The 12,192-nt window shown below is 39.1% G+C and overlaps 1 protein-coding gene across 2 annotated transcripts in view; it reads left to right on the plus strand.

The window, feature by feature from the left end:
* The window catches only part of LOC115224389 (harmonin), a 98,510-nt gene extending 91,426 nt beyond the window's left edge, over positions 1-7,084 (plus strand). For both annotated transcript variants that reach the window (XM_029795276.2, XM_029795275.2), the window contains exons 18-22: positions 1,646-1,699; positions 2,635-2,734; positions 4,258-4,367; positions 5,761-5,816; positions 6,865-7,084. In XM_029795276.2, coding sequence (XP_029651136.1) covers positions 1,646-1,699; positions 2,635-2,734; positions 4,258-4,367; positions 5,761-5,816; positions 6,865-6,877 — 333 coding nt within the window. In that variant the 3' untranslated portion in view covers positions 6,878-7,084. The remainder of the gene's footprint in view (positions 1-1,645; positions 1,700-2,634; positions 2,735-4,257; positions 4,368-5,760; positions 5,817-6,864) is intronic.
* The last annotated feature ends 5,108 nt before the right edge of the window (positions 7,085-12,192 follow it).

Raw genomic sequence — 12,192 nt, forward strand, 5'->3', positions numbered from 1 at the left:
CTCTGATTTCAAATTCCGCCTGAGTCAACTTTGCCATTCATCCCCTCGGGGTTAATAAAATAAGTACCTGTTAAGAACTGGGAGGGGGGGGGTGGCAATGCAATCAACTTATCCCCTTCTCCAGAATCCAGAATTCCTGGCCTTATGCCAAAATTTAAAACCAATATTTCACAAATCATTACTGCACTGATAATAGTGCTTAATGGAACCTTGTCCATCTTACATTCTGAGTTCAAATTCCACCAAGGTTGACTTTGCCTTTCATCCTTCCAGTGCTTTTATTTGATGATGATGATGATGGTGGTGGTGGTGGTGGTGGTGTGGTGGTGGTGTTGATGATGATGATGATGATGATGATGATGATGATGATGATGATGGGCTTACATAAGAATAAGTCCTAGGGTCGATTTGCTCGACTAAAAGGTGGTGCCCCAGCATGGCTACAGTCAAATGACTGAAACAAGTAAAAGAGTATTACATAGTGAAACATTTTCATTGTTTAAAAACCTTGATTCTAGGTTACATTGGTTTCAAATTTTAGCACATGGCCAACAATTTAGGGCCAGGGTGTGAGTTTATTATATAGGCCCCAATACTCAACTGGTACTTATTTTATCAACCCTGAAAGGATGAAACACAAAGTGGACCATGACAGCATTTGTACTCAGAATGTAAGGACAGACAAAATGCCAATAAGGATTTTACACAATATGTTAACACCTCTGCCAGCTCACTTCTAGATTCTCAATAATGTTATAAACATTTAACAAAGGAAGATCCTTTTTTTTCAAAACATGTCTCTTTCTCTATGTCATACAAACTTATCCAAATTCTTGAACTTCTGCTCCATAAACACAGTGAGTTATCTTTTCCAGTTACTTTTTTACACTCTGTAACAAAATATTTGTCCTTGGGTAGCAACTGTTATTTTAAGCATGGTTTCTATGGCTGGATGCCATTTCTGACACCAATCACTCTCCAGAATATAGTGTTGATGTATATTATAGTGGCACCAACACTATAGAGGTTGCTTCGTGATCACAAGCCCTGCATTGTCACTACTTAAATCGATTACACTGTGCAACATGATTTTTGTCCTTGGGTAGCAACTGTTATTTCCTGTTTGCTTTCCCCTAGAAAGTATGAAAAATGACTAATATTTCCTTCAAACTTTGCTTTTCTTACATTTATTCAAACTCCAAAGAATCTCTCTCACTACACAGCTATGATGTTCCCCCACTACTCCTGCTCATCATCAGAGATACACATATTGTCAGCCACTTAGGGACATGCGCAAGTGGTTAAGGTCAAGCAAATCTATGGTATTCAGTAGAATATTTGCTACTACAATATTTCTGCTTCAGTAACTGAGTGTTGAATCAATCTGAAATGTAATGGAAAACAGGCCAGTTTCAAAACATTGATGTCCTGGTAAGAAAAGCAAAGTTTGAAGGGAATAGTAGTCATTTCCTTTGATTTCTAGATAGAAGCAAATAAAAAACACTTACTAACCAAAGACAAAACAAATTAATATTTCATTACACAGCTATTATGTCTGTAACTATTAAGATTCTAAAAGTCTATAAGACATGTGTAGATCGTATCTGACTTATTTATTTATTTGTTTATTTATTTATCATTTCAGTTTTCTTCAAAGGAAATTGGTGGAAGACAAATCAGAAAAATTCGAATAAAAATTGTGAGTTGTTTCTAAGTTGCTGGGAGACTTTCTAAGTTGCTGGTGGAGTAGAGGGTGCATTTGGGTGGAGGCGCAATGGCCCAGTGGTTAGGGCAGCGGACTCGCGGTCGGAGGATCGCGGTTTCGATTCCCAGACCAGGCGTTGTGAGTGTTTATTGAGCGAAAACACCTAAAGTTCCACGAGGCTCCGGCAGAGATGGTGGTGATCCCTGCTGTACTCTTTCACCACAACTTTCTCTCACTCTTACTTCTTGTTTCTGTTCTACCTGTATTTCAAAGGGCCGGCCTTGTCAATCTCTGTGTCACGCTGAATATCCCCGAGAACTATGTTAAGGGTACACGTGTCTGTGGAGTGCTCAGCCACTTACACGTTAATTTCACGAGCAGGCTGTTCCATTGATCGGATCAACCGGAACCCTCGTCGTTGTAACCGACGGAGTGCTTCCATCCATCCAGAGGGTGCATTTAAAAAAAAATCTGTCTTTTCCTTTCCCCTGTGAAGTAATGTGCTGCACTTGAATATTATTGCTCAGCTTTCTTCTTCTTCTTCTCTTCTTCTTCTTCCTCCTCCTCCTCCTCCTCCTCCTCCCAGAAAAGGCCTTAGAAAAGCTTAAGGACTGCTGTAATAAGTGTGAATCTGAGAGGAGAATATGATGAATAAAATCATAATTAACTGATCCTCATGTACTTTCTTTTACCCAAAGCCAAGAATTTTTCAGCACCTCCTTGTATACACATACATGTATATATTCACACACACACACACACACACATGTGATGGTGCTAAAAATTTCCTAGCTTTAAGGGTATCACAAAAGGCCTGGCTGGATACCCAACCGTCCAAGTTCTTTAACAGGAAATTTTCAACACTCTTTCATATGTGAATGTAGTCAAAGTATGAACCTTGAATGAGGTTTTTGTTTTCTATCTTGCAGAATGGTTCTCTCGGTATTGCGTTGGAAGGTGGTGCAAACTCTCCACTCGAAGGAAGGATTCTTGTCAGTAACACATACACTGGCTGTGTTTATCAACAAGGTAACAACATAATTATTTAGTGCTTCACATGGCACAAATCAACAAGGGCATCATAGTATCAATGATTCTCAACAGGGATTATTATATTATTACACAGTATAGGTGCAGGAGTGGCTGTGTGGTAAGTAGCTTGCTAACCAACCACATGGTTCCGGGTTCAGTCTTCTGCTATAGCCCCAGGCCGACCAATGCCTTGTGAGTGGATTTGGTAGACGGAAACTGAAAGAAGCCCGTCGTATATATGTATATATATATATGTATGTGTGTCTGTGTTTGTCCCCCTAGCATTGCTTGACAACCGATGCTGGTATGTTTACGTCCCCATCACTTAGCAGTTCAGCAAAAGAGACCGATAGAATAAGTACTGGGCTTACAAAGAATAAGTCCCGGGGTCGATTTGCTCGACTAAAGGCGGCGCTCCAGCATGGCCGCAGTCAAATGACTGAAACAAATAAACGGGTAAAAGAGTATTCAATATCATGAGGTTGTTGATTGAAGATATTGCGTCTACCAGGGGTTTGTACTGTTTGTCAAGTCATAACAAGGACCTAAGACAGACAGTACTTTACGCAATATGCATGCAGTTCCAAGTAATGCCGACTTTTGCAATATACCTAGATTGTAGAGTATTTCTAAAGTTTTCAGAGGTTTTTTTCAAATTGGGTGGTATTGAACCCAATGCTCCAATGGCAATAGGGATAACCTTTATGTTTGATTCTCTTAGCTACCACATCTTAGCGATCTCAATTCTTGGGTCTCCATATTTTCTCTTTTTTTCATGATGATATGTTGATCTGGCACATCCAAGTTCTGCCAAGTTTAGCTTTGCCTTTCATCTTTTTGGGGTCAATAATATAAGTACTAACTGAGCACTGGGATATCAGTTTAATTGACTTGGCTCTTCCTCCAAAACTGCTGGCCTTGTGTCAAAATTTGAAGAAATTATTATTATTATTATTATTATTATTATTATCATTATTATTATTATGTGAGAGAGCAGTGCATGCCATCAAAGTCACACTGGGGTAAAATATACGAAGCCCAGTATACCAACCATGACTACCCGTCTGATAAGAGTACACCAGGCGCATGCATCACAACCATATGTGCGCGACATGTTGATATATCAAGATAAACAGCAAATGACCTTGCAGGTGGGGCCCAGTTAGAATTTTCTTCAGGTCGAGTAGCCCATCTCGCTCAAAAGGTCCCTGAATAAGGATTGTTTAAGGATGTTGAACATAACACCCATGTTTCCAGAGGTGAATTATTGAAACCCCAAAGAATCCCTCTCAACACATGGCTATGAAGCCCCCCTTCCCCCTACTTCTGCTTGTGATCAGAGATGCACATATCGTCAGCTACTAAGGGACATGCTCAACTGGTTAAGGTTAAACATCTGACAAGCAAATCCGTGGTATTGAGCAGAATATTTGCTGTAGCCCATCTTTTATACCAAGACAAAACAATGTACATGATAACACTTCCAATCAGTTAAGATCACATTATTATTATTATTTCAGGAGGAATTCATGTTGGAGACGAAATCTTGATGGCAGATAATGTCAAATTCACGGGTTTGACTTTGGTACAAGCTGAGAATGCACTGGACAGAATTGAAAGAAAACTCAGTGTAAGTAATAGAAAACCTTAAACATCCTCAAATAATTATTGGTAGAAACATTAGAGAATTGGGCAAAATGAGTTTTTGCTACTTGTGAAGACCTGTTGAGGCAAGTGAAAAACAAAATCAAAATCAAAATTGATCAACATCAATGGAAATCGTAGCTGTGATACCAGTGCCGGTGGCACATAAGAGGACCATCCGAATGTGACCATTGCCAGCGCCACACTGACTGCCTCCGTGCCGGTGGCATGTAAAAAGCATCATCCAATCGTGGCCATTGCCAGCCTCGCCTGGCCTCAGTGCCGGTGGCATGTAAAAAGCATCATCCAATCGTGGCCGTCTGCCAGCCTCGCCTGGCCTCCGTGCCGGTGGCATGTAAAAAACACCATCTGATCGTGGCCGTTGCCAGCCTCGCCTGGCCTCCGTGCCTGTGGCATGTAAAAAGCACCATCCAATCGTGGCCGTTTGCCAGTCTCGCCTGGCACCTGTGCCGGTGGCACGTAAAAAGCACCCACTACACTCATGGAGTGGTTGGCGTTAGGAAGGGCATCCAGCCATAGAAACATTGCCAGATCAGACTGGGCCTGGTGCAGCCTTCTGGCTTCCCAGACCCCAGTTGAACCATCCAACCCATGCCAGCATGGAAAGCGGACGCTAAACGATGATGATGAAGTTTTTGGTATTTAGTAGTGGCTTTTTATGTTCTCACTTTAAATCTCAACTGAGGTCAAGAGATCAAGTTTGCTTTCCATCTTTCAAGGGTTTGATAAGATAAAATACCAGTCATATACTGAGGACAGTAAAATATAGCTCATATCGGTGTCTCTTAGACTTATTTAGACTATGGCACATGATGAAGCTCCTGGCCTTGCCGGTTCCTGTAAAACAATCCAACCCATGCCAGCATGAAATATTGACATTAAATACTGCTGTTGTTGTTGTTAAGCAACAAGACAGGTAAGGGTGATTAGGTGATGGTCTAGGGCTTAGGGGGCGGGAGACCGCAGACCTTGAAAAAAAAAAAACTTTGGTCGTCTTGTTGTAGTCGAGGGCCCTTCATTGACACCCGACACCACTGGGAGGTGGCCCTCAAAGTCGCTGGAAATGGAGATCTCCAGGTCCAAATTCTTGAACGGCTGCTGCTGCTGATGATGATGATGATGATTGTCTTTCTCTTGTCACATGACTGTTTCTAGTTACATTTTTGATGCTGACCACATGAAATATTTTCTCCTGTACTTAACTGTTGATTTTCATGCCACTGGCCTCTCTGAGTAATTGCACTTTGTGATTTGTTTTATCTATATCATTCATTCAACATACATTAGCATAATTGCTTGTTTGTCCATAAAATTAATTCACCATGTATTAACATAATCGTTTGTTTATCTATTTACAGCAAACTATAATATTCATTATCGCAGTTGCCCCACCAAAGAGTTATGACGAAGAAATGTAAGTAACTCTTTCTTCATTAATCAACTCACCTGTATTAGAATACACACTAATTAGTCTATCGGTGATTAGTCAGTCCAACATTTCCTTCTTAATTATTAGACATATTAGTTGACCAATAAGAAGCTTGCTTCCCAACCACATGGTTCCAGGTTCAATCCCAAGTGTCTTCTACTTTAGCATCAGGCCGACCAAACCCTTGTGAGCGGATTTGGCATACGGAAACTGATAGAAACCTGTTGTATGTGTGTGTGTGTGTGTGTGTATTTGTATGTGTGGAGGACTATGTTTGTTCTCCCCACCACCACCACCACCACCATCGCTTGACAACTGATGTTGGTGTGTTTAAGTCACTGTAACTTAGCAGTTCAGCCAAAAGGACCAATAAAAAAAGGACTTGGCTTACAAAGAATAAGCCATAGAGTCGATTTCTTTGACAATTACCCTTTAAGATGGTGCTCAAATGACTGAAAAAAGTAAAAGAATACTATAGAATATTTTCTACTCTAGGCACAAGGGCCCGAAATTTTGTGGGAGGGAGCCAGTCGATTAAATCGATCCCAATTATGCAATTGGTACTTAATTTATCGACCCAAAAAGGATGAAAGGCAAAGTCGACCTCGGCGGAGTTTGAGCTCAGAATGTAGCGGCAGACGAAATACCTATTTCTTTACTACCCACAAGGGGCTAAACACAGAGAGGACAAACGGATTAAGTCGATTATATTGACCCCAGTGCGTAACTGGTACTTATTTAATCGACCCCGAAAGGATGAAAGGCAAAGTCGACCTCGGTGGAATATGAACTCAGAACATAGCAGCAGACGAAATACCGCTAAGCATTTTGCCTGGCGTGCTAACGATTCTGCCAGCTTGCCGACCTGTTGTTCAACCACCCAACAGTCAATTGTTACAGGAATTCAAGAGCCATCATTTGGCCTGTTGCTTTTCCCCATCTCCAAATAAACATTAAAACATCTTTTATATGCGTTAATAACAGTTAATTCATAATTAGAATTGTATTTCTCTCTTTTCTTTTCTTTGAACAGAACATACTTCTAAGGGAACAAACAGCATTCCTGGAATGAAATTCTAAAAGACCACTATTTACCGTTTGTGATGTTAACTTTGTAATCTATAAAATCAAGCCCAGTTGTTGTTATTATTATTATTATTATTATTATTGCTACTACTACTACTATTACATTATTATTATTATTATTTGTCATCATCATTTAATAAATAAATAAAAATTAATTAACTATTCTCTCTTTCTCGTTAATCAATTTCTTTCATCAATTCAATTTCATTATTGATTCTCTTCTCCTCTGTCTTATGATCCTAATTTATCATCATTTTCATCATCATCTGACGTCCACTTTTCCATGCCTGCATGGGTCAGACAGAATTTTTTGAGGCAAATTTTCTACAGTTGGATGCTCTTCCTGTTGCCAAACCTCACCTGTTTCCAAGCAAAGTAATATTTCTCTATAGCCAGACATATTTTTCAAGGAAAACTTGAACTGAGCAACATAATTGTTTACAGCCTTCACATGACGTCAAAACAAAGCTACACACACACACACATTTAGTTCCTGTCTACCAAATCCACTCACAAGGCTTTGATCTGCCCTAAGTATTGACAGAAAATAGTTGCCCAAGGTGTTGTGCAATCGGAATGAACCCAAGACTAAATACAAGTTTGAATTCTGCCAACATCAACTTTGCCTTTCATCCTTTTGTTGTTGATAAAATAAGTACCAGTTAAACTCTGGGGTTGATATGCAAAGTGCATTCGCCTCCTGTCAATTCACTGTAAAGTAGTCTTTTGGGTAGTCCTGTGCCTAGCCATCTGACCTGCGCTCTCCTCAGCAGCGTGAGGTTAGAAAACGCATTGAGTGCTTTCTTGATTCAAGTTTACAGCATTTATCTATTAACACGGTGGCTGCCCCCGCATTATCGAGTATGGCCATTGCATGAAGCTTAATCAATGTTGTTATCGTGCAATGCCTGTGCAAGAAGATTTTTTTTAAAGTGGGGAAAGGCTGTGCACTGAGTCAATCCCACTCACTAAGCAACAGCAGCCATAATCCGAAGAGAAGGACAAGTCAACATCATCGGTAACCACTGAGCCGCAGGTTTTATGTCGGAGTAATCCCAGTTACCTGAGTTACCTTCTCCTAGAAGGATGCCCTAACAAAGGCTAGGAGTCCTTCACTCCCAATGGCTTAACCGCGCGATCGGGTATTCAGTCCGATTATTTCTATGTCCCCGCGCATGATACGGCCTTAAGACATTTATTGAATGGCCGTTGACTCTCAAGAGTTCCTCCGCCCTTTAACGGGTTTTGTTTTTCATCCCGCAGGATGTCCAATAAACACCCTCCTCACCAAGCAAGTTTGGTGGGGTTGCCGGTTTCACATACACACACCGATAACCTACATAAATGTTTGAGCTAAGTGGCTGAATATTACACACACAGTTGCATTGTATTCTTAGCGTAATCCTTACACGTTTTGAATTAGACCCGTAATCCATGAAACGAGATTCTATAGATTCTCTCGTTCCATTTTCACTTACAAGTCTTGAGTTGACCCGAGACTTATAGTAGAAGACACCCATAGTACCATGCTCAAAAACACATTCACATATCATGTAAATAATTAACGAAATTATTCATATCCCTCCGACGATAAATATTGCGTATTAAGTCGGTCTTTTTGCGAAAGGAGATAACTCCAATTTTCATGAAGTTATCTCCCTTGATAACTATTTTTCCTTAATTTTTTCCCATCGATTCTTTTAAAATAATTTTCAGGGTTGTTCAATGCAGATATATTAGAGGGTTTTCGATCGTTTTTGTCCAACGCCTCGCTTCAAGTTCCCTAAAGAAAAGAAGTGTACTCGTCATTAACAGACATAATAAATGGCCTCTGACTGAAACTGATAACAGAATGCATATATATATAATCATCATCGTTTAACGTCCGCTTTCCATGCCAGCATGGGTTAGACGATTTGACTGAGGACTGGCGAACCAGATGGCTACACCAGATGCATGCATGCATCCATCCATCCATACATACATACAATGGCCCATTGGTTAGGGCAGCAGACTCACAGTCAGAGGATCGCAGTTTCGACTCCCAGACCAGGAGTTGTGTGTGTTTATTGAGTGAAAACACCTATAAGCTCCACGAGGCAGGGGGTGGTGGCAACCCCTGTTGTACTCTTTCGCCCTAATTGTCCCTCATTCTCTCTTCCAGTTTCTTGAGTAACGCTGCGATGGACTAGCGTCCTATTCAGCTGGAGAGGAACACATATGCCACAGAAACCGGGAAACCAGGGCCAAGAGCCTGGCTAGGCTTGAAAAAGGGTGCATAAATAAAAAATAATTTATAACTTATTCTAAATATGATAGAATTAATCTAAAAGGAATATTTAGAAGCCTGGTATATCATTTGATTGTATTCAACCAAAAAACTTATTTTATTAGCTATTGATTAAAAAAAAAAATTCAACATTATTTTATGAAGATATGTATAGTGTATTGTTTATTCAACTAAACAAGATTCTATGGATGACTTGATGGCTAAAGATAACTAATGTAACTGAATGTGTAAAGGAAAAAATCAGCTGCAACATGGATTTCTAGAAATTCAGAATCGCATCATGGTTTGTGTATATAATGATGGACAAACTGAAAATTAACGATCTCAGGAATAATCTATTTTAAACCTTTAGCTTTCAAACAGGCCATATCCAGCCAAAGTATTCTACCCATTTCATGTTCGAACTAGCCAGATCTGGCTTTTCACATCTATCCTATAATGCCATTGTAAAAAGTAAACAATCACATCATCAAAATCTCAGAGCTACAAGATGATGCATGATTAATTCAAAACAATGTGAGTAAATAAGCATCACATTTGAGAGAATAATCTAAATGCTAAAAGGTTAAAAATGCAATAAAATTCTTTCACTTATCTTTTATCACTAATTAATTATACCAATTTCTTGCTGGACAACTTGCACAAATTATTTGTTTACAGTGATCATAAGTGCAGACATGGCTTTGTGGTAAGGATATTGCTTCCCAACCACATGATTCTAAGTGTAAGCCTACTGCATTGCACCTTGGGCAAGTGTCTTGTACTATAGCCTTGGGCCGGCCAAAGCCTTCTGAGTGGATTTGGTAGATGAAAACTGAAAGAAGCCCATTGTATATATGTTGTGTGTGTATATATATATATATAGATGGCCATAAGTCACTTTGACCATTTCTTTACTATTATTAGAAATGAGTAAAGAGACTTAGGGTCATCCTTATATATATATATATATATATATACATATACCGGAGTAAACACATAAATGTGAAACAAGGTGGAAAAAGAGTACTCAAATACCAGTGGTAGAGTAACTGTCCGACGAACGGGGACATGAAACTCAGAGTAACAGGTTTTGTTGAATTTTCCGCTGCTTTAAATAAAGTATATATATATATATATGTATGTATGTATGTTTGCGTGTTTTTGTATCTGTTTGTCCCTCCCCACTGCTTCATAACTAGTGTTGGTTACTTACAAGACCATAACTTAGCGGTTTGGCAAAAGAGGACAATTGAAGCGTTTTGCTCAAGAACACAACGCACCACCTGGTCCAGGAATTGAAACCACAATCTCATGAGTGTACCATCCTAACCACTAGGCCACGTACCCTCACAATTCAATTATATATGTGAAACTATTAGTGGGTGGGGGTTAGGGGTGGGAGTAAATATTTTCTGGCTAGGAAAATAACCTGAGTGATTATATAACTGGACCACCCTGATGAAACAGATCCAATATTTCTTAAATAAAATTAATCCATAAGCTGTATGTTGTGTTATTTGATTATTTTCATGCATGTATAGCTAAATCTATACCACCAGCTAATTCATTCTAAATATTGACTAATGTTAAGGATTATAAAGTTGTTCAGAATATCTTGAAACATGTTCAAACCAATGAACAGGATAGCAGAAGTCGAGGCTTTGTAGTCTCAAAATAGAAAAAAGAATTTATTGCTTCATAATGGGGTCACCTTCAACAAACAGTCAGAATTGATATAGCTTTGTTGCCACAAATCAAAACATTTATATAATATCCTGAATAACTTGATGACTGTAAACATTTATAGTCACCTAACATAGTCACACACAAACTAAAAAAAAAGATCAAAATAAATATTTTTATGGTTAGTATGACTAATTTTACTTTTTGTAGTTTTATAGGAAAAAAAAGTGGACAAATAACAAATCACTTTATAAGGTAATGTGGTAATGTTCAATCTGACTAAATTAGCTTTGTATTGTTAATATGTCTATTGAATACTTGAGTGGCTGTGTGGTAAGTAGCTTGATTACCAAACACATGGTTCTGGGTTCAGTCCCACTGCGTGGCATCTTGGGCAAGTGTCTTCTGCTATAGCCTCGGGCCGACCAATGCCTTGTGAGTGGATTTGGTAGACAGAAACTGAAAATAGCCTGTCGTATATATGTATATATATATATATATATATATATATATATGTATGTGTGTGTGTTTGTGTGTCTGTTTGTCCCCCTAGCATTGCTTGACAACCGATGCTGGTGTGTTTACGTCCCTGTCACTTAGCGGTTCGGGCAAAAAGAGACCGATAGAATAAGTACTGGGCTTACAAAGAATAAGTCCCGGTGTCGATTTGCTCGACTAAAGGCGGTGCTCCAGCATGGCCGCAGTCAAATGACTGAAACAAGTAAAAGAAAAAAGAAGAAAAATATAAATAGAAAACTGTCTCATTTATTAAATTGATTACTTGGTAAACGTGAGAGTAGTAGTTTGTTATCTGTGTAATTTCAGTTTTGAAGTAAAATTTATCACACTCTACATTCTAGTATGAAGTGTTTAACAACTCTGGGAATTTTTTTTCATCTCCTTCCTGGCTTCATGTACACATGTATGCATCTCCTTCCTTCATGTATACATGTATGCATCTCCTTCCTTCATGTATACATGTATGCATCTCCTTCCTTCATGTATACATGTATGCATCTCCTTCCTTCATGTATACATGTATGCATCTCCTTCCTTCATGTATACATGTATGCATCTCCTTCCTTCATGTATACATGTATGCATCTCCTTCCTTCATGTATACATGTATGCATCTCCTTCCTTCATGTATACATGTATGCATCTCCTTCCTTCATGTATACATGTATGCATCTCCTTCCTTCATGTATACATGTATGCATCTCCTTCCTTCATGTATACATGTATGCATCTCCTTCCTTCATGTATACATGTATGCATCTCCTTCCTTCATGTATACATGTATGCATCTCCTTCCTTCAT

This window comes from Octopus sinensis, linkage group LG25 (assembly GCF_006345805.1).
Source record: "Octopus sinensis linkage group LG25, ASM634580v1, whole genome shotgun sequence".
NCBI lineage: Eukaryota > Metazoa > Mollusca > Cephalopoda > Octopoda > Octopodidae > Octopus > Octopus sinensis.